The sequence below is a fragment of the Stigmatopora argus genome, chromosome 5 (assembly GCF_051989625.1).
Source record: "Stigmatopora argus isolate UIUO_Sarg chromosome 5, RoL_Sarg_1.0, whole genome shotgun sequence".
Classification (NCBI taxonomy): domain Eukaryota; kingdom Metazoa; phylum Chordata; class Actinopteri; order Syngnathiformes; family Syngnathidae; genus Stigmatopora; species Stigmatopora argus.
Window position 1 is genome coordinate 12,415,325 of NC_135391.1, and position 21,743 is coordinate 12,437,067.

Below are 21,743 nucleotides of genomic sequence, written 5' to 3' on the forward strand. Positions count from 1 at the left end.
CATATTAGTTGGATTTGGTGTGAACAATATGGTAATGGGGTTTTTGAGGTATTATTTCACTAACAAAGCTGATGACTGCAGTTGTGGGGTTGTTGTCATCGCAATGTTTATTTATTGGAATTTGTAAATATCTCTCTGTCCGCCTATGTAGGAAGGTGTAGGCAGATATTTTGTGGGCGGATTGTTATGTTGTGTGTGTCAATCTTCTCGCAGCTGTTCAATATCACCCCAGATTCCTGACAGACAGAAACAAGTGAGGGACAAAAATAACTGTGGAACATGGCACCGACCAACTCTTTAGAACTGTGGGGGCTTCCCGTCCTTTACGTTGACACATCCACACCTCCACAAAAATGAATGGCTCACTGGGTGAGAGTGGTTTTCATTGAGGTATTTTTGGATGAACATTTATTTAAAAAAATGTTCTCAAGAAAGGTTACAAACTATCAGACAATAGGACCCCCAGCCCATTTTCTGTAGGTTGGTGTTCCAGCTCAACAAGTTGCTGGCTATTTTAGTACTTTTGCTACGCAATGTGCAGTTGTCTCTCTCGGGGAAGGGGATTGGTGCTTGGGTTTCAGAACCACACCAGCCCCCAACTCAGCACTTAGTTATCTGCCACCAGCAAGACATTGCTCTCTTTCCCTGCAGCTGGATAAACCTTTAGTTTCCTAGCATCCAAGGAAGCGGTACCACAGTCATGGAGAACGTGACAATATTTGACTCACCTGGAAAGGGAAGGGGTCTGAAGGCTAGCAAGGAATTTTGGGCTGGCGACATCATCTTTTCAGAGCCCAGCTTCGCTGCTGTTGTATTTGACAGGTATCGGTGTGGGGGCTTACATTTTGTGTCCTAAAATTATGCTATAATTGCAAGGCAGGAATGTACACTTTATTTTTTTAAAAGAATTCAATGAAGTGAGGGGGATAGAATGTTGTCATCGCAATCATAGAGCTCTTCAACTTTAATTCATTCATTCATCTTCTGAACCGCTTATCCTTACGAGGGTCTTGGGGGTGCTGGTACCTATCCCAGCAAATAACGAACAGGAGATGGGGTACCATCTGAACAGATTACCAGGCAATTGCAGGTTATTCAGTGTTTCCAATATTTGCCTCCCCGGTGTTACAAAAAAGGTTACATTTTCTAAGTATTTACACCTTCTGTAATGTATGGGATATGATTTCAAGTCTACTTAATTAAGAGCCCACTGAAAATCTGTTGATGGTAGTGTTTGTTTTCTCATTGTCTCAAATGTGGATGTTTGGTCAACTTTCTCGGTTATTAGCATACCTAATAAAAAAAAAACAATAAGGATCTTACTAAAATGAATGTCTCCTCCATGTGTGTCATCCATATTTTGCAGTCTCGCAGAGCGCATCTGCCACAGCTGTTTCCGTAGACAAGACAAACTACAGCGATGTGGCCAGTGCAAGTTTTCTCACTATTGCGATCGCACCTGCCAACGGGCTGGCTGGGCCGAACACAAGCAAGAATGTGCCGCTATCAAAAATTACGGCAAAGTGCCCAACGAGAACATTCGGTATGTCGTTGGCATGTATTGGTTTTCTATGAACACTTTTCCCTTTTGTCTTGAAAAAGGGGCCACATTATAATATTATCGTCCTCTTTGTGCAGCTTAGTGGCTCGCATCATGTGGCGTTTTGACAAAGAGGGTGGAGTGGTGTCTGACACTCAGCTGACCACGCTTGACCAGTTGGAGGACCATATTGAAGACATGGAAGAAGACGAGTTGAAGGAGTTCAAAGTGGATGTTCACAACTTCCTGGACTACTGGCCTCGGAACAGCAAACAACACACCACCGAAGTCATCTCGCATGTCTTTGGACTGGTGCGTAAGCTTTTTTTTGTACTTTACTGCAATCAAAAATACAAAGGTAAAATTTCCATGATGACAGTAGGTTGTTGTATGTAGATATGATAACGGAGTGGAAGATGCAAAGACTTATAAGAACAATGTACTTTACAGTTCTACCGATTTGAATTCATGAGGATCCTATTGCTGAAAAAAATAGGCATTCCTTGATACTTTCTTTTAGACAGAAAATGATGATTTTGTTTGAATTCACACTTGATGTATTGGCTCAACTGCCCACAAACCAAATTCCCTTGATACATAAATCCCCTTCAAAACTGATGTTATATCCCTTCTCACCTCCCAGATTAACTGCAATGGCTTCACAGTGAGCGACCAGCGAGGTCTTCAGGCAGTAGGGGTGGGTCTTTTCCCTAATCTGTGTCTGATCAATCACGATTGCTGGCCCAACTGCACTGTCATCCTCAACCATGGAAAGTAGGTCATTCGGGCTTAACATTCTAATGGGACTGAGAACATTTTCAGTGTGACCTTGTGTTTAGCGTGCGTTTGTGAGTGCGTGTGTCTGCGTAAAAATGCTTCCTGTTTATCTTTCAGTCAATCAGCTGTGAATACTTTGTATCATTCTCAACGGAGGTGCGTTACCTCAAAGCCTTGTATGGGCTTATTTATGAAAAATGCTGTGTTCAATGCCTCCCCTCCCATCACTGCCTACCTGTATGTCATTCTGAGGTCCCCTATATATATATATTTTTTGTTAACACACTATAAATGTGCTAACCTGTTTCAGTATATCTCCTTATAGATATATCAACTCAGTAGATCTCATTGTTTTAGCTTTTAGCTCTACATTGCGTCTGAGATGCATAATCATCCACACAAATTACTGTACATTCTGCTTTTCCCTTTAGCTTTCACTTGATTGGACTAAAAACCACAGCATGAATCAAGAGTCAGCATCGCACAAATAATGAAATCATCATCTTAAAACAATAATCAGCAAAAAAACCCCACAGGCTGAACTGGAGAGCGACATAACAAAACTTTTATGTTGTCCCTTAGGATTGAGCTGCGTTCTTTGGGTAAGATCGTCGAGGGAGAGGAACTGACTGTCTCCTACGTGGACTTCCTCAATTTGTCAGAGGAAAGGCAAAGGATGCTGAAGACCCAGTACTTTTTTGATTGTACATGCCAACACTGCAAGGAACGCATCAAAGATGACCTGAAGATGGGAGGCAGAGAACAGGACGACGTCAAGGTTGTCCTCTCATTTTTTCTCGAACAATGACACCATGCAAGAGGTAGCCCGGCTTGAACAGTTGCATGTGTTTAGTGGGAGCACAGTCTCGGCTGATAATGGAAACATGAGAAGTGGATGGTTAAAGAATCTATTTAAAGCGAAGATATTTCCAGATGAGTTAAACTTTTTATCTGTGAGTCCAATTATAGTTTCGTATGTTACAATAATGCATTTGCTCATATAAATCACTCAGTGGTGTTTCTATTTAAAACAAAAAACTAGTTTTAAAGCTAGTAAAACTAAATTATACATAATACAAAGGGAAAAAAGTAATTGTTGCAAGTGTGTGGAACCTCTGCTAATTCTTAACTAAATCTTTACCTACAGACAACATAGTCACCAATTAGTCCACAATTAATTAATCAGGCTGCAATTATAAATAGATATTGGCCCAGGCTACATAGCTACCAAGTTTTTATTTTTTATTTTTTACCATTTGTAATATTTAAAGGATTTTAAATCTCATTATACTTGTATAATGACAATTAAAGCTTTCAATTCAATTACATTTTTCATTGACAAAATTCTTTAAATCGAGAACAAATAGTATTTTTACCCTAAAAAGGCTTAATTTTACATAAAGTCATATTCACTTATGAGTGTAAACGGTAACGGAGCTGAATGAATGATCTAAATAGAACAGAAAATTAAACACTTGTAATTTGAAACAAGAGTTGACTCAACCCTTTTTCCCTCATGTCTGTATTCTTCCAGCCGTCAAATGAGCAAGTGAAAGAATCAACTGATTACTGTTTTCAAGAGCTGGACAAGATGGAACAGGCCCGATTAAAGGGTGACTACCACAAGGTGAACACTTCATGACTTCTTGCGAGATTAAAATCTCTTACAGTGTGCACAGTATACTTGATCCTGCATTGTGTATCATCTCAGGTGGTAAAGATTTGCACGGAATGCATAGAGAAAACGGAGCCCGTGCTGGCTGACACTCACATCTACCTTCTGAGGATGTGGAGCACCTTGAGCGAGGTGCAGGCCTACCTGCAATACTTTGAAGATGCTGCCGAATATGCCCGCAAAATGGTTGAGGGCTACATGTACGTACAAAAGAGTCTTCTGCATTGATTCTGACACCAAGTTGAATGGGTCAGTTTGACACTTTTTATTTCAGTTGTAACTATACTTGATTTTTGTTTTACAAAGATAGTCATATTAGTTTAAATTTATCACAGTTACAATATTACTATGAAAACATTTATCACAATATTCACAAGAATAAAGTGATTACAAATAATTTAAAATATATTTTCCCAAAAATGTGATAGTTATTCTATTCTTTATTTTATTTTTACAAATATAAAGTCATGTCATGAGCAAAACATCAAAACGATAATGAAGGGAAAAAACAAAATGATATTCATATAACATCTAATTCCAAGTTTACATATACACACACACACACAAAGACTATTCCCCAAAAAGTTTTTTTATAAAAGGTTCTGTTTTAAAGTAGATACATTCTTAACTGAAAAGTGGTGAGTTTTAATGGCTGAATCCAATCTTTTGCTGGCGGACAGGAAGCTGTACCACCCCAACCACCCCACTTTGGGGATGGCAGCCATGCGAGCCGGCGTCACACATTGGCAAGCCGGTCTGATCGAGGTTGGCCATGGGATGGTATGCAAGGCCTATGCCATTCTCATGATTACGCATGGCCCCACCCACCCCATAACCAAGGACTTGGAGGTACAAAGACTATATAGTTCTAATTTGAGCAGTTAGCAGAATTTTATTCCTTGACAGTGTTACAGATGGAAAGTTTCTTGCTAGTATGTCAAAAACACGAAGCAGTCCACACAACTGAACTCTAATCAGCAGCAAATTACATTTTAAAACTGTTTCCACAAAAATGTTTTGCTTTTCCCACCAAACAAAGCGATTTGAATCCAGGAAGGACAATAAGTCTGCTGATTGCTCCATATTGAAGGGACAATTGAAGATAAATAGGTATTCAAATAAAACCCTGCCTCTTCTATAACCCCTGTTATTCACACTTCCCCCTGCAGTCGATGCGCGTGCAGACAGAGATGGAATTGCGGATGTTCAAGCAGAATGAATACGTCTATCACAGTATGAGAGAGGCAGCCCTCAAGAACAGACCCATGACCATGATGCATGAACCCAAGTCTGTGGAGGAAGGCATCAAGAATCTCTTCCACAAAAGGAAATAAAAGGGAAAAAAAAAAACTCCCATCCAAAAGTTATCTTGATTTGCACGTGCTCACCTTGTTTCACATTAAACATGCCTTGACAAGCAATTGAAGCCTATTTGCACAGTTTACTATTCAGTCGCATGACACGGAAGGGACATCCTGCACTCAACATTTTAGTTATTTAGAAGTGTGACAGAGGTTATCTGAGCCAACTTTGGACTGCTAATCAATGAAAAGGCTTAGAGACAGAACCACATGCATTAGTTTAAAAGAAAGTTGACTGCCTCTCAGTGGTCAAAAGCTTGTAGTATTTTCATATCACAATTTGGGGCAAAAGTTTTTTTTTTTAATTCCATTTTGTGGTATTGGCTTCTTCCTTCCCATTTAAAACATGATTTGAAAAATTCACAACTGGATATTTTCACTGAAAGTGTTTTGGTAAGTGAAATTAATCTGATTGGTCAGTTATGGTCGTAGTAAACACCAATTGCTGAAATTTGAGCATGTATAGGCAAGCAATATTCTGCAGAAATCCTCTGACAGCAAACAGTCTGACACTAGTTAGATAGCACTTTAACATTAAAGGTAAAGAGTGAACCACATGTTGTACACATTTTGCTAATATTTGTGATAATTGTTTTCACAAACAGCTGCCTGGCAATCATGTCAAACTCCTGTTTTAAGTTACTTGCACACTGAAGTTTTCATAATTCAAATGATAAAATTTTAAATGTTTCAACATGTGGGTTCAGGAACTCCTAACATAATTTCATGTTCTTGTTTAATTGCAGACCATGTCAAACAAAATTGAATTTAATACTCAAACTGCAGTTACTGTTACACTAATTATTGCAACCATTAAGAAAATTGAGTCACCATTTTATGCATTCTTTTCACTAAATACCAAATAATGACTATTTTTAGACAATAGTTTGAACCCACAACTGATTTTTTTTTGTAAAACATGGACAGAGAAAAATTTGCCTTTTCACATATTTATTCATCCCAGGTGCAGATTTAAATGCGTTTGCTCGTCCTCTTGTATACAATGTCACCGAGTGTCATGGTCTGGGGAAAAAAAACAAAAGACAATGTTCAAGTGTACTAACATTTGAAACATTCTGGAATTCGACATAGCACAGCACTTACATTGACAATTGTGTCACCATCCAGGCATGTGACTGACTCAATTCCCTTCAGGGAAACCTTCAACACGTTGCCTTCACGCTGAACCACCGCCTTGGCAAAAGAGGAAAGTTTTATTTAAGAAAATAAAAATACAAAAAAAAAGGCAGACAATGAACAACTACAGTCAACTCACTTGAGTGTCAAAAAAAAGGATAGGGGGCACATTTGTGCTCAGTGGACCTTTAAGGCCAAAAATAAATTTAAAAAAATTTAAGTTGATTTGTAAATTTACCAATTCAATTTAGATTTCTAATGAAGCAATTGTTTAAAATAAAATTGAGGAAAGAGACAATTTAAAGATCAAGTTGAGAGCAAACTAAATGTGAAGCAACCTATTGCATCGGTTAAAAATTGGGGGGAGGAATGAACAGTTTTCATTTAAAAAAAAAAAGTTGTTTCACCATTACCCAAGAGTTATTCTCCAAAAATACAAACATGGAGGCCCTTTTATAAAATGAACAGGCCCACAAGAAGAAGTTGACCAAAAGCTGACACAAAACAAACTGCTTCCACAGATAAAGTTAACAAAAAAGGGCAAATTTATCCACGTTTAAGCCTTACCTTGATCTTTTCACCTGTGATAGTCTCAAGCTCAGCCTCCTGCCCAATGGTGAAAGAGTTTACGAGGACTTTGGTTCCAGTTGTGACAGTCACCTTAAAGTTGTTCCCATTCTCCTCAATCTCAGAGACACTCTTGACATCTTTGCCCTTCTGAATGAGCTCATCAGAAAGACCTAAAATTATATTCAATGATAAATATTTGGGACCTGGACCTGACAGCATGTAAACAGGATGGTAGTCATAAAAACCCCCGACAATAATAAAGAAAATAAACCATACCAATGGCCTTCATAAAAGGCTCAAAGTTTTCTTGAGACTCCAGTTCGTACTTTCCAGAGAAGGACATGATGTCAGGCAAGTGAAGGAGAAGTGTCAAACAGCTTGCACATCGTCTTATATATACACACACTCACTCACACTTGCACACACACACACATGCACACACACGCACAATGTGCAACACCCCAATCATTAACTACAGCTGTCTCCCATTACAGAGGGAGCAGGCCACTTGCAGATGATTAGGGAAAAAGAGGGAAGATATTCATAATATTTTATCTTTCTCCAAAGTTGTGTTTCAAATGGCAACTGCAACCATAGATTGGTTGCACTATGTGGTCTGACCCAAAATGAGTGTGCTTGTGTGTGAACTTTACTCACATGATAAGTTCAATTTAAGGAGATAAGCTGCATGAGAATGAATCTCTATTTGCACAACATGATTCAGTTGTCCACTCCTCCAACTATTTTAAATGTTTGGTCACTGGTGTGTTTGCAAACAAGTGTAGTTTTTAAGACTTCGAACACATTAGGGATGTCAAAACACAGACAAACGGATCAAAGGTGAGCTCTCGTAGTAGATAATCACTGATATTGTTACCAAACAACCACACAGAGATGGCTGCTAGATAAAATTTGGTGGAAGAGTCCAGGTTGATAAGGCTTTTGCTGTGTCAGTCTTTGCATTAAATATGAGTTTTGGTGGTTTCCTCTAGTTAGAGTTAAAGTATTATTTTGCAATTTCCCCCTCAAAATGCACGCTGCGCTCATTAAGACTCATGATTCATCAAAGCTAATAAGTTTTTAAATGTCTTCTATGTTTGAGCTGCGCCAAGCTCTCAAACAAACCCTTTATTGGTGCAATTTTTTTTTAAAGACGATGAAGGAGACACAACTGTTTATACTTTGTTTAATATCTAAGCTAGCCAGATGATTGTCATTATACACATCATTTTATACATAAAAATCAACAGACAAGAAGAGGCTCAAATGGGCGACGAGTAATATGCAGGAAAGATCTACAGGGTGTCCCTTTGGGTGAAATCACTGAGCAAGTCGATGAGGGGAGGTGTGGGTTGCAAGATGGAGGAGCCTCACGATGATGTCACCGGGGTCGCCGCCGTCGTATTGGCCCACTTGATCGTCCGCCTCCTCGTCCACAAGGCACGACTGGTCTGCGGCGCAGCTCTCTTTGAACGGTGGAGAGGAGAAAGGTCTTTAAGTGCAATCAGTCTATGCTCTTATCAGCTTTTTTTGGCTTAGCCTTTATGCTGACAAATGGAGGTCACAAGGTTACTGAACCCTTTCTAAACAAGAATATGCTTCTCTTAGTAAGGGAAGCTAAAACGACTAAGTACTTAATACTGTGTCAAACTCCTGCATACTTTGCATAAACATCTACAGGTTGCAAGAGGTGAGTCAAAAATTGTGCTTTTGTAAAGGCTGTCAATAAACCAAACACTAACATGGATTACAACACCACTGCAAACTACAATCAACAATAAAAATATGCCGTCAAACTAAAAAATTCAAACTAATCAATATCATGACAGCTTTCATAATCCTGTTTTTTAACGGGTCAAATTGATTGATCCTGTCATGTCAAGAAAAATAGTGTTAAAACTAAATTTCTATAATGATTTTTTTTGCTCATTCTTTTCTTTCTTCTTTTTCTTTGCATTCCCCCAAAAATAATAAATGAAAAAATAACTGGAGGGAAAAAAACATCTCAATATTAAAATTCATTGAAATATGTATTAGTATTTTTTCTTATTTTTGTGTGTTCATATTGGTTTCAATCAACTCTAAGTATTCTTCTAACTAATTTACATCGTATCATTGTGTTTTAGTTCAAAATTCGTATTTTGAGCCCCAATACATTCTGTAGTTTTTGCAAGAAATGACATACCGGCATCACAGCAGAGCCCAGAAGCAGCGCAGCGTCCTCCCTCAGAGCCGCAGGACTTCCCCCCAGCCTGACAGGGGGTTAGCAAGTAGCTCTCCTCCATGCAGTGAGCACTTTCTGGGGAGCCCAGCACGCAACCGAAGGTATCCCCGCAACAGATGTTGGGGCCAAAGCAGCGGCCCCTATCTCCGGGACCGCATGACATGCACTAAGAGCAAATGATGATTTTAGTCAAAACATATTTTCACTGTGCTTTGTTTTACATGATTTGTGATTCTTTACCCAGCTGTCCTGTCATTAAATAAGGAACTAAAGGGAAATCATCTCATATAATTTTTCTCTGAAATGGTATGCCACTTAAAACACTGTTAATTATATTATCAGGTAGTACCTGAAAAAAACAACAACAACAGATTGACACAGTGAAGTTTGGTCTTGACCAGTCACTAAAATAGCTACTGCAGCGAGCATGTATTCCTGTGTAAAGACTGTTACTGTAATTAAAGTCACACGCTAGTCATATTAAATTAGTTTTCAAACTGAATGTGCTGTTTTAAATTGTAAAGGCTTATATTTGTTCTTGAGATCAAGAAAAACATTTGGATTTTTTTTCAAAAATAATTTGTATCATAATACAAAAACTATATTATAAGAGCAAGCGAGTCTACGCAGAGAAAGTCCCCCCAAGCAGTAGGACAAACCATAACCAAATGCCTCACCTCAGAAATAGAAAAGCAATGTGCTAACCCTTCACCCAAAATGTCAAATGATGTTGCGGTATAGCAGTTTTCATCACAATAGCATCTTGTCTTCAATAAAGAGCAAAGGAACCAGAAAACTTGATAAATACCATCTTGCAAAAGACTTTCTCAACTAGTCAAGCCACCGAAAACTGGAGTAGGACAACTCAATTTTTCATATTTTTCAGGAGTACGATGAGAGAAGGAAAATAGGTCTGTGCAATAACAGATTGCCCTCTTTATGTCAATAACGATTAGCAGTAATCCTTGAGTTAGAGCAAAGATTATTCCTTTCTCAATACATTTCTGCACTTTACATTGAAAGGACTGCGGTTGGCTGGCATCCAATTCAGGTAGTGCTTTACCTAATGCCCATAGTTGGTTGGGATAGCCTCCTGCACCCCCCCTACCCTTGTGATGATAAGCGGTACGGAGAATGAATGAACGAATGAACATTAGAGTTTCACTTTACTCCAACGGACATACCTGGAGTTCTAGTTTTCAGTTGTATTGGATAGCTATCCTCCCCGAATAGGTTTCTATCTGCACAAAAAAACAATAAAACAGCTCACCTTCCGTAACGGGGCGTCCATGATGGAGCGTTTCCCACCAATAGGACAGTTGGAGATGTAGCACGCTGAGCATCCAGACAGGATGAAAAACAGGCACAGGGACACAGTTGCTCCGCTCATCTTTACTGAAACAGGAGGAAAAGTTAACTAGTATAAATCTAAGAACCGAAAAGCAGAAAGCCAAAAGAACACTCGTTTGAGTTCTTTTTTCTTCTTCTTACAGCTTGTCTAATTTTGGTTCCGATGCTTCCACTTGCTGGTCCACTCCCGTAATATCTTCTAAATGCTCCCCAGATCTCCTTTTAAAGTGTCACAGGAAGACCAAAGCCACTTAGGACTCCTTAATGAATCACTTATGGGTGGCTGGTGGCACTGACCAGCGGGCAGGTCAATGGTCAGACAGGTCTGTAGTAGCGTTTGTCTCATGAATCATTCCAGTCCGTGACTTTGCATGCTTGACAGGACCACCAGTCAGTAAGGTGGCAAGGTCAAATTGTAAGAAGGCCGGAAAGCACGTGATGAGAGTAAAACTGCGATATCGTCTTAATTATCATAAGCAGTGAGGGAACAGTCTAGTCGTCTAGTGTCTTTAATTACATTCAACTACTTTTTTGGGGTTTATCATACTTCAACAGTTGCCGTATTGATTTTATCTCGTGTTTTTAACATCAACCTGACTAAGAGACCAAAGATGGACATTAGGTTTTGGCTATAATCTTGCATTCTTACATGTATATGTTCGTTAATATGTGTGGTCCCTTTCTTAAGTCAATCAAACAAAAACTTTCTGAATCCCAAAAATGAAGAATCATCTGGTCATGATCTTAATATCAGTCATGTGGTGTAAGAATGATCTCTGTACTACATTTATGTAAGATTGTTTCAACTATTTATCCCAGCGACATATACTGTGACAAGGAAACAATAAATCCATTCACATCATTTAGAGCAATGCATATAGCACTGTGGAAGAATGACCGCAAATAAATGATCGCAGTTGTCTTTATTTTATCATTCAAATAAACAAAAAAAACAAGATGCCTCTTTCAATATCAATTAATACACAGACATGTGCATGTATATGTGACATCAATTCGCTAATATCTGTTATGGATTGAAGCCCATATTGTCCAGGTCCTTGGGTTAATTGGCCTCATGAGTTAATTAACACAGAAAAAATCGAAAGAGGACGGTTTGCCTCCTTCAATGATATGAGTTCAATTACTCATGCTTGACTCACACACTTGCCACCTCACTCTGATTAATAACTTAAGATAGCAGTTGACGTCTCTTCTTTCGCGAACTTCAATCAGCCTCTCATATGAGTTTTTGGCAGGTTCAGCCTTTGATTTATTTATATTTGATTCGACTGTTTATTTTCATCGTAACAGAGACATTTTTGCACGCAAACATACAAATCGTGCCTGGCCTACCTGGAACTTTTGTGCTTCTTTGTGGTTTGAAGTTTAAACTACTACTTTTGTGGATTGTGACGAGGGTTTCATTTGCCCCTCCTGGTGGTTGTGTTCATACACTTGATTTGTGGTGTTAAGAAAAAGGGGTTGCCTTTTTAGGGATATGGATATTCAAATAAATTGTGATGCTTATTTGTGCATTTTTACAAGGGTAATAAGCTGCATGACTTTTTTTAATTGTGTAATATATAAAGGTTCGGTTGAGAGTCCAGTTTGGTTTATATTTGAAAAAACTTTCCTGTAAAAATTAATGGCTTTTAGTCTGATAAATAAGAAATTCAGGTGTTGATAAAAATAACAATAAAAAAGAAATCATTTCAATTGACTATATTTGATTCAGTCTCCTGTACATTTACTGTTGCATTTGTCGATATGGTGTTGAAAAACACTCCATCACACTGAATGCTATTTCTCAAATTTTGAGATGTGAGTGACCTGACTTATGAATCAACTTTGTCTCTGCATTACAGAGTGTGGCCAAAGAAGAAATTTTGATTCCTTTAAGCCATCACTTGTGTTTATTTAGCAACAAAAGAGCGAGAACTAAAGATCAAAACACAGCTCTTGCATTTGACAAAATTAGAATGCGGTGCCTAATGTAACAGCTTTGGTGGCAAATCCCGAGTACATAATTGACATTTTTACACACATTTGTGGTCCTTCTTATACAAATAAAGAGATGAGCATTTCCATCCTGCATGGATGCATGCTGTTCAACATTCAAAGTGCATTGTTTGTGGAAGAAAAATCCACCCAGCCCTCCCCGCATTCCTCCGAAAGCTTTGCAAATCCCCATTTCATCCAGAAACGGAGATGTCTATCTAGTGTTTCCTTATTTTTCTGCAGGAAGGCACTGGACTTGTTGACTTCCTCTCCCCTCCCTTCCTTCCTTCTCTCCAAAGGTACTCATCTGAAAAAGGAGAACAAAGTGATTGTTCCTGTTCTCTTTCTTAAGTCCCTCCAAAAAGCTCATCTGTGGAAGGTCCGCGCATTGTCAGAAGGGAGCGGGAGGGAGAACGGCCGCACGGAGTCACAGCATCACAGCATCAAAACAACTCTGCCACAGGTACGCCATACACACATGCACCGGGGTAGACTCACACAGGGACATCTTTAATGACACTTTCCCCAAGGCACAGTAAAATACTGGACAACATTTGACTACTCAAATAGAATAGTATGGTAACATCATAAATGATATTCTGTTTATGTCATCTACGGTAAAGGTGTATGCATATATTCACAAAATTAGGTACACTGGCATGATCCCATGACATCCAATGCAAGAATTGTATTACAATCAATTCCTACACAAAGTCAGTAATTATTTTGGCAATATGAGTGTCTTGCATACTACTCCATTATTTTGGTTGTTATAGGGTGAAAGTAACTGATAACTGCAATTAAATGGCAATGTTAATACAGTGATCCCTCAAATATCGAGGAGAATGTAGACCTGCATTCATGGCCGCGATAATCGAAAATCACCCCTATTATAATTACTTACCATACTACTTTTTCTGCGCCTATACAAAAATACAAGTACACATGTACAATTATCAAGATGTGTATTTATTAAATATCACAGTTATAGGAATATGAAAGGACTGTAATGTATTAATATCTAAATATAATATAAACTAATACGCTTGTATAAAATCAACAGTGTTTTGGCTCTTGTATAGGATTGTATTCCTTTCTGAACCTATTGAAGTGATAATTGAGTATACTATATGAATATGTGCCTTTTTCAAAGTAGATATTGCAGTTTTATCATGATTCTGCAGTTTTAGGAAATCATATGAATCAAATAGTTTTTGCAATTAAATGATGTAGTATTTTCTTTTCACTCTGGTATTTGAAACTGTTCACGTTTGACAAAAGTGGGAATGATGAACACCACTCAGTTTTTATCATTAACCTGTTTTTGTTTAAGGTGAGTACATAGGTAAAAGAGAAAAAAGGAAGTTCTTCAAATCAAAAACATGAATAGAGATTAGAAAGAAGGTGATGGAGAAGTGGAAAGGTGACTGGTAACAATGTCATTAAGTTCCCAATTTCAGAAAAGGATATTTTTGAGAAATTAAGAAGTGAAAGATGTAAGTGTGTGTGTGTGTGTGTGTTGGTTTGGGACACACTCCCACAACACCACCTCAAGTACGCACTGGCTCGAGTTGAAACTGCTTGTGGTCTGGAGTAGTAAAAGTTCCCCATATCAGATAAGCTTTCACCTAATATTTTTTTCAAAGGCAAAGACATGTCTTATTTTTTCATTGAATGCGTCTTTGAAAACCGTGTCCAAAAATAAATAAGATTTGGAGCTTTGAATTTTCTTTTAACCAAGACTTATCTGATCGTGAAATTAAAAAAATGAAATAATCATGTGTTTTCTTTTTGGATTCATATTTATATATACTTAATCATATAGTATAGATGTGGTATAATATTTATGTATACTTAATCACTCTTCCACTTTATGTTTTTGATTGCCAATTGTAGATGATGTAAATGAAGGATTCATTCTCTTTCTGTAGAATTCACATGGAAACAACCCATCTCTCACATTCACCAAGTCCTCCTTTCAGAGAGGATGTCCACCAACCAGATCAGCACAGGTTCTATGTGACCTCACCTCCCATCATTATTAAGCCCCCAACTGGGGAAAGCCCATTGCTGGTTGCACCTAGTTTCTTCCCAATGCTGAGCCCCACTCAGACTAACCAAGAAGCGTCTCAAAAGCGCAAAAGGACTCCTTTCAAAGCGGATGTCCATGAGTTTGAGAGTACTGAGGAGGAGGAAAGCTGCAAACCCCAAACAGTCAACCTCTCCCACTTGCCCTTTCCGTCTCACGCCGATGCTCCCTTTCCCGCTCGGCTCGGAATGATCGAGCTGAGCCGACTGCAGTTTCATCACAGGACCGCAAACATGGACACGGTGAAGCGGAATCCTCTAAGCCCCCCTTCGATGTGGGGGCCGCCTCCTTTCCTCTTCCACCCGTCATACTTCCCACCTCTCCACCACAGTTTCATCCCGTATCCCGTCTTCATGCCCAGCCCTGTCATGCCCCTTGCGCCCAGGGAAGACGTCAGGCCCGCGCGGCGTGTCCGCGACGCCCCCCCTCAAGGCACACCGAGCGGCGGCGAAAAGCGCGGATTCGATGTCAACGTGGACGACAGCTACTACGTGGATGTGGGTGGTGATCAGAAGAGGTGGAAATGCCGTATGTGTGATAAGTCCTACACATCCAAATACAACCTGGTCACCCACATTCTGGGCCACAAGGGCATCAAGCCCCACGGGTGTCACCTGTGTGGGAAGCTATTCAAGCAGCTGAGCCACCTGCATACACACCTGCTCACCCATCGGGGCATGAGGCCTCATAAGTGCCAGGTGTGTCACAAGGCCTTCACCCAGACCAGCCATCTGAAGAGGCATATGATGCAACACAGTGATGTCAAGCCTTATAGGTACATTTTTCCTTGCTCTCTGTTTCGATAGTGTGCCAATCAATCATTTCGTGAGTGAATATTCCAGGCCATTTTGCCCGCCTAACTACATGCACTGCAATCATTTGTGCATCAAAACCCAATGAAATGGGTCTCTTCCACAAAATTGGATTTCAAAAGATTTTTTTTAAAATATTCATCACTTAAAAAGATCATAAAATTCAATAATTACGGTAATATGATACTATTTTCCACTTATAAAATATGAAAATGTAATTCACAAATGTAATCTAATCTAATCTAAATAACATTTGAATTCATCCATTCATCTGAAATACTGTGCATAACCATGAACAACAAACACAATATATATTAATATATGAATAACTCACTGGCGGCCCAATGGATGAGTGGTTAGTTCTGCATGGATTTTGAATGTTCTCCCTGGGCCTGCGTGGGTTTTCTCCATGCATGGTGGGCTGATTGAACACTCTAAATTTCACCTAGGTATGAATGTGTGTGTGTGTGTGGGCTACATCCAGTGGTGCATGAAAAATAAATCAATGCCCAAATCCAGTTAAAATGTTTTTTGTGTTAAAACGACAAGTGATGTTACAGAGGGTTTTCCCTGTCTGACAATTTATGAATGAAATCTGTGTAATTCTTCACAAAGATTGATCTATAATCTATGATGGTGATACATTGACAATGAGGATTTTTTAGCTGATGCCAGGTGCAAAGAGTTAGTTTAAAAAACCCACAAAGATCTAACCTACATTTACTTACCCACCAGCTGTGGCGTGTGTGGCCGAGGCTTCGCTTATCCCAGTGAGCTTCGCGCTCACGAATTGAAGCATGAGAAAGGCCAGGACAACGTGTGCGTTGAGTGCGGTTTGGACTTCCCCACTCTTGCCCAGCTCAAGAGACACCTGACCGCCCACCGGGGCCCCACCTTGTACAGGTGAGACAGAGATTAGGCCAGCCACTGACTGCTGACAACTCGTTTCGCTGCAATTGCCTGTTCTTCTGCCTTTAAGATACCTACGCTGTATTTGTTAGAAAAATATGGAGTGGTCATTTAAATTGCGTATAAAGCGACAATCCTTGTTGTTCCTGCAGGTGCTCTGAGTGCCAGAAGACATTTCAGTACCCAAGTCAGCTCCAGAACCACATGATGAAGCACAAAGACATCCGTCCATACATCTGCAGCGAATGTGGGATGGAGTTCATCCAATCTCACCACCTCAAGCAGCACACGCTCACTCACAAAGTAGGTGGACGGTTAGTCTGCATGCAAGGCTTCTTACTTGTGTGTTGTAAAACTGGTTGATAGACAGGTCATTCATAGATTGGATAAAATGTTTCACTCGGTGAAATAGTCTGTGACGTTTCCCATTGTGCATTGGTATTAAGAACCTAGAGAATAGAAAAATAAGCAATTATTGTTGGTGTCATTTATTGAAGAAGTGCTGAGAAAGTGCTTGCTGCTTATCGTGAAGTACACTGCCAGCATTTAGTACTTGTTACCTACAACTGCACGAATGTTGAACTTCCTGCCTTCCGTATTTGTTGATGCTATTGTCCTAGATCAAGGGTCTCAGACTCGGGTTGGTTGGCGGGCCGCGTTAACGTCAACTCGATTTCATGTGGGCCGGACCATTTTAGATATAATATTTAGATTTTTTTTTAAATAAATTGATTAAAAGAACTGGATTAAAAGCCCCGAATATTCCGTTTTTTATACATCTAAAACAATGTTTATTTTAGCTTTTTTAAAATATATTTTTTGATTTTACTAAAGGATTTTTGAACTAAAAACACAGAAAAAAAGGATTAAAAAATTATAATTATTGATTTAAAAGGGGGAAAATCAGGACATTTAACATACATCTATACTCTTCATTTTAATTTGATCCTAAAACAGAAAGTCGGCACTCATGATTTACTTTCCCGGGCCACTCAAAATGATGCGGCGGGCCAGATTTGGCCCCCGGGCCGCCACTTTGACATGTGTCCTAGATGAATGAGGATGTTTAACCTTTTCACCCTGCCAACAGGGCGTGAAGGAGCACAAGTGTCGCATCTGCGGCCGGGAGTTCACGCTGCTGGCCAACATGAAGCGCCACGTGCTCATTCACACCAACGTGAGGGCCTACCAGTGCCACAAGTGCTTCAAAAGCTTTGTACAGAAACAGACCCTCAAGGCCCACATGATCGTCCACTCTGAGATCAAGCCTTACAAGTGCAAGGTGCGTGCAAACTAGCAATGGTCAAAAGATGGTTTAGAGACTTAAAGACAGCTTGTTCCTTTCTTTAATCCACCCCACGCGTATTGAATCGACCACAAGTGGAGTGTTCTGGTTGCCTTAGGGCGTGTTCATGGAAAAAGGCTTAGTCGGGACAACATTTGCAAGGATTTAGGTGTGGAAACTCCGTGTTCGATGCTCCAGGTGGGAGGCAGACTACAAAATCATAGAATTTAAAATGAGATTGACTATCATAAGCAATTTTGCATTAAATCCTTTGGTAACACTGCTCTTTTAACCTCATTTCTGAATGCAGAATTCATCACTTTGGCCATCTTTATAATTCTGTTAGCTCACTTTAGAAGTACCTGAGAAGTGCTATGCCACTCGCACTCAGAAATTTGACCTTGGCGTTTAGACGAAGGCCCGCATGGGAGCATGACCAGATAGCAAGGAGGCTTTTTGGCAGTGGCGGCCACCTCGTTCATAGGAAGGATATCGGCGTACAAAACCGCCTCTCTAACAATGGTCTCCTGCCTCCCCGGAGAACGAGGCCCGTAAATAGATTTCATCTCGCTTTCTCTGTTGCTCGAAGTGGGGGGGCTTCCTGTTTTCTCACGGTCCTCTCGGACAGTCTCGAGTCCCTCTCTCCTCCTGAAGGAAAGGACCACCCTAATAAAAAAAAGAATGGAAAGGAAGGACAACGGAGGAGTTGCCCTTCCCTGTTCTGTTGCTTCCTCTGGCTCGGTCCCTCTGTTTTTCTTCTGTTTACGTGTGTGTGTGTGTGTGTGTGTGTGTGTGTGTGTGTGTGTGTGTGTGTGTGTGTGTGTGTGTGTGTGTGTGTGTGTGTGCTTGTGCTGATGAGCGAGAGAAGACAGTGAGAGAGAAAACGAGGAAATCAAGGATGGCGGGGGGCTGCACTGGGTGTATCAGAGAGGAAATGCCTGCGCATTCATTCACGATTACGTGCAGTCATTCAAAAGAAATTTGACTGAGAAAACACATCCCAATGTCATACTTTCTATATGGCCCTTTCCTTTGGTATACCTAAAGTATGCAACATTAACAATAATATCAAAACCAATAAAAAAGGCTAGATATTTATTATTAGGATACAGACACCAGGCTGGACTAAGATAGATGCATATTTTGGGGTTCTTACCATGTCTCAAAAGTCATTAATTGTAGCTATTATATGTTTATAACTTCTGAAAACATCAATAGTATCACATGTTCATCTTATTCAGATCTCAGCTTTATTGGTTTGTGTCCTTCTCACTTAAGAATACTTCAAATATTTCCATAGCCCTGTCAAATTTTTCCTTGGCTACTTGAAGTTTCTATTATTTTGGTTTACTGCACAAATTGATTCATAAGCTGCAACTGGTTCAAAATTGCTGTTGACCTTTCAGCTCTGTGGCAAAGAGTTCAACAGGATGCACAACCTGATGGGCCACATGCACCTTCATTCGGACAGCAAACCCTTCAAGTGCCTCTACTGTTCGAGCAAGTTCACGCTGAAGGGAAACCTTACCAGGCACATGAAGGTGAAGCACGGTGTCATGGACAGAGGGCTGGATGAAAGATGTAAGCACCGTTGCGCTCAGTACAGTGGAGTTCTGTGCAGTTACATTTATTTTGCTGGCTGCCATTGATGGGGATGCACGTCCAATCCATTCTAATTGTGAAGGTGCCGGCAGTAAATTATCACAGCCATACCCTAACAGTCAAAATGGATGGATGAGTTAACCTTCAAAAAATTATGTTTATGAGATATCTTTTAATAAGGCAAACCATTTTGCTTTTTCATGCAATTGCCGATTATGGTTTTGGTCCCTATGGCAACATTGAGGGGAGTAAAAGCAAGCCACCACAGACCCTTCACGAACCCTCATTTACAGACATTAAAAAAGAAAAAGGAATAAAAAATATGGCAATCAATCAAGTGACATTTTTATGACACTTGAAACTCTTAACAATTTTATTTTTTCTAAAGTATTAGGAAAAATAACTGAAAATAAACCAGCATATCCGAGAGGTAGCTGCGCTAACTGCATTAAGACATTTTATTCTATTATATACAGTTTTAGCCAAACATATGTAAGTGTCCCAAAATACTCATTCTTCATCATGACATCACCCTGTGTTCAAGTCTCAGTCTTTATTCATGTGGGTATAACTGACATCACAAAATGCCTGAGCTCATAAGAAGTGTTTAAACATTGTGTTCTCAATAATCAGAGATCTAAAAAAAAAGTATTGGCATATTTTGAGCTTCCTTCTTTCACATGGAAGCCATTTTTAATAGGTAATTTTAAGTAATTTGAATGATTTCATTTTTTATTTCAGTATTCCGACAGCGGGGACGTTTCTGCCTCTCCTCTCCGATGAGCCTGTTGGGCCGTTTCAACCAAAAAGAGCCATTTGATCTTTCTCAGAAGCCTTCAGGCCTGTCTGGTCTTCATCTTCCACAATCTGATGGCGAAAGCGCACCTGGTAGTTCTTGCCAAGAGGAGGATGAGGAGAGTTTGTACAGGCACAGTCAGTACAGCCCTGATGAAGATCAACACGAGCCTTCAGGGGTGGTGGAGCCAAGAGGACGGGGGTCTCCGGCTACAGGGGGACACTTGAATACATCATGGAGACAGGTTGAGAGAAGTCACGGAGAGTTGGGTGGTCATGCTGCTGAGTCTACGCTAGATGAGAAACTTGACATTGAGATAAAGAGAAGGTTACAGACAGATGTTGTAAATGAAACAACTGAGGTGAAAGACATGGGAGAAAAATCGAGACAAAATGATGAAGAGTGAAAAGATGATTCAGGATTTCCGTGTTGTTGATAGATGAATAATGTACAGCAGTCAGAAACTACTAGTCGGGGATATTTGGGTTTCCCGGTAAAAATTATGATGGACCTTTAAGTCTTTATGTGACTATATTCCAAGTTAGTCTGTCTGTTGTACATTTTAAGTTCATTCCAAAACACCAATATTTCTTACTTGATTGAAGAGAATACAGGTTGTGTGAGGAGGAAGGAAATAGCGCATTATCTCAGGTGACTACAAACACTGTGAAGAATACATTTATAACATGGTAAAATATCTCTCTGGTGTTTCCAGCATAGAACTTTTGACTTCAAAATGTACATTGGTATTTGAAAAAAAAACTTTCCTCATTTCCTCAAATTGGTGCGTCAGTTTTCGATTGAGGTAAAAAATTGTTTTTTTTAAAAACCCACTAGAATTTAATCCGGTACTTCTCAAATGTAAAGTAGACTTCAATGTAACGCTCACTTTCTTTATTTCTATCAAAATTAAGATGATATTAAACATGAAAAGAAAGTGTCGAGCTATACGTTATGTGGAATATTGCATCATAAATTCTGAGGAAATCACTGTCAATAAGTGGGTAATGGTTGTCAATACTGTATATCACATATGTGTTTAGTACAATACAAATGAATATATTTTTATTTAGGAAAATTAATAAAAAAGTTTTATAAATGGACTGCATGTGATTAAATAAATGTCGATTGCCACAAATAATTTCAATCAATTGTTTTGTAAATCATTGTATATACGTTGTGACTGATTTGGCAGCATGTGAGCTACTGAAAACATGGTAAAATAAACTGTGATTTTGCACTCACTCTCTTTTTGCCCATTTTGTTATTTTAGAGCTGATTAGTGTTGTAAATGCACAGCAGCGAGCAGGCGGAACCGAGCATGATTTTGTTCAATTTAAGGCAGAAATGCAGTTGACGACATTGGCATATGAACAGCCTTGAAGGCTGAATACATTTGCATGTATTATAAACTTCATTTTTCTTCTGGCTGCTTCCCTTTCAAAGCAAAGGAAGAGGAAGAAAAAACACCTTTTTGCCCTTCTGTCTTTTTGCTGGTGATCAAACAAGCAGTGGGTGTCCCACACAAAGACTTACATGTGTGCATGAGTCACAACATAAGCATTCATTGTGCTCAGCGAATAAATCAAGACAATAGTGGTGGAATCCTATATATATA

At 39.5% G+C, this 21,743-nt stretch overlaps 4 protein-coding genes across 6 annotated transcripts; 2 read left to right on the top strand and 2 right to left on the bottom strand.

Moving 5' to 3' along the window:
* The first annotated feature begins 313 nt into the window (after window positions 1–313).
* Window positions 314–5,407, top strand: smyd1b (SET and MYND domain containing 1b). 2 transcript variants are annotated; one of them, XM_077600874.1, is made up of 10 exons: window positions 314–822; window positions 1,367–1,543; window positions 1,639–1,852; window positions 2,184–2,314; window positions 2,435–2,473; window positions 2,900–3,095; window positions 3,852–3,944; window positions 4,029–4,192; window positions 4,673–4,841; window positions 5,162–5,407. In XM_077600874.1, the coding sequence occupies exons 1-10, from the start codon at window positions 701–703 to the stop codon at window positions 5,324–5,326; spliced, it is 1,470 nt and encodes a 489-aa protein (XP_077457000.1). In that variant the 5' UTR covers window positions 314–700; the 3' UTR covers window positions 5,327–5,407. The 2 variants fall into 2 exon arrangements, with proteins under 2 accessions (XP_077457000.1, XP_077457001.1); XM_077600875.1 differs by lacking the exon at window positions 2,435–2,473.
* Window positions 5,408–6,287: 880 nt separating this feature from the next.
* On the bottom strand, window positions 6,288–7,503 carry LOC144074477 (fatty acid-binding protein, liver-type-like). The gene is made up of 4 exons (XM_077600930.1): window positions 7,337–7,503; window positions 7,058–7,230; window positions 6,458–6,547; window positions 6,288–6,376 (listed from the first exon to the last, which is right to left on the bottom strand). Exons 1-4 carry the CDS (start codon window positions 7,401–7,403, stop codon window positions 6,326–6,328), a joined length of 381 nt encoding a protein of 126 aa, XP_077457056.1. The 5' UTR covers window positions 7,404–7,503; the 3' UTR covers window positions 6,288–6,325.
* A 729-nt stretch (window positions 7,504–8,232) lies between these two features.
* LOC144074824 (isotocin-neurophysin IT 1-like) lies at window positions 8,233–10,861 on the bottom strand. Of its 2 annotated transcripts, XM_077601439.1 has the most exons (4): window positions 10,776–10,861; window positions 10,555–10,679; window positions 9,246–9,450; window positions 8,233–8,526 (listed from the first exon to the last, which is right to left on the bottom strand). In XM_077601439.1, the coding sequence occupies exons 2-4, from the start codon at window positions 10,672–10,674 to the stop codon at window positions 8,381–8,383; spliced, it is 471 nt and encodes a 156-aa protein (XP_077457565.1). In that variant the 5' UTR covers window positions 10,675–10,679; window positions 10,776–10,861; the 3' UTR covers window positions 8,233–8,380. The 2 variants fall into 2 exon arrangements, with proteins under 2 accessions (XP_077457565.1, XP_077457566.1); XM_077601440.1 differs by lacking the exon at window positions 10,776–10,861 and having other exon boundaries at window positions 10,555–10,756.
* Window positions 10,862–12,996: 2,135 nt separating this feature from the next.
* On the top strand, window positions 12,997–21,310 carry znf366 (zinc finger protein 366). The gene is made up of 7 exons (XM_077601438.1): window positions 12,997–13,095; window positions 14,564–15,496; window positions 16,269–16,436; window positions 16,595–16,745; window positions 17,533–17,724; window positions 19,134–19,308; window positions 20,071–21,310. Exons 2-7 carry the CDS (start codon window positions 14,571–14,573, stop codon window positions 20,529–20,531), a joined length of 2,073 nt encoding a protein of 690 aa, XP_077457564.1. The 5' UTR covers window positions 12,997–13,095; window positions 14,564–14,570; the 3' UTR covers window positions 20,532–21,310.
* Window positions 21,311–21,743: the final 433 nt, after the last annotated feature.

Excerpts from the sequence above, each read along its gene's own strand:
- smyd1b (XM_077600874.1), top strand. The coding sequence starts at position 701 with ATGGAGAACGTGACAATATTTGACTCACCTGGAAAGGGAAGGGGTCTG. Across the intron at positions 1,853-2,183 it reads TCTCGCATGTCTTTGGACTG|ATTAACTGCAATGGCTTCAC; the intron begins GTGCGTAAGCTT and ends CTCACCTCCCAG. Across the intron at positions 4,842-5,161 it reads CCATAACCAAGGACTTGGAG|TCGATGCGCGTGCAGACAGA; the intron begins GTACAAAGACTA and ends TTCCCCCTGCAG.
- LOC144074477 (XM_077600930.1), bottom strand. The coding sequence starts at position 7,403 with ATGTCCTTCTCTGGAAAGTACGAACTGGAGTCTCAAGAAAACTTTGAG. Across the intron at positions 7,231-7,336 it reads GCCTTTTATGAAGGCCATTG|GTCTTTCTGATGAGCTCATT; the intron begins GTATGGTTTATT and ends ATATAATTTTAG. Across the intron at positions 6,548-7,057 it reads TCACAGGTGAAAAGATCAAG|GCGGTGGTTCAGCGTGAAGG; the intron begins GTAAGGCTTAAA and ends TCTTTTGCCAAG.
- LOC144074824 (XM_077601439.1), bottom strand. The coding sequence starts at position 10,674 with ATGAGCGGAGCAACTGTGTCCCTGTGCCTGTTTTTCATCCTGTCTGGA. Across the intron at positions 9,451-10,554 it reads TGGACGCCCCGTTACGGAAG|TGCATGTCATGCGGTCCCGG; the intron begins GTGAGCTGTTTT and ends ATTTGCTCTTAG. Across the intron at positions 8,527-9,245 it reads TGGGCTCTGCTGTGATGCCG|AGAGCTGCGCCGCAGACCAG; the intron begins GTATGTCATTTC and ends CACCGTTCAAAG.
- znf366 (XM_077601438.1), top strand. The coding sequence starts at position 14,571 with ATGGAAACAACCCATCTCTCACATTCACCAAGTCCTCCTTTCAGAGAG. Across the intron at positions 17,725-19,133 it reads TCAAGCCTTACAAGTGCAAG|CTCTGTGGCAAAGAGTTCAA; the intron begins GTGCGTGCAAAC and ends TTGACCTTTCAG. Across the intron at positions 19,309-20,070 it reads CAGAGGGCTGGATGAAAGAT|TATTCCGACAGCGGGGACGT; the intron begins GTAAGCACCGTT and ends TTTTTATTTCAG.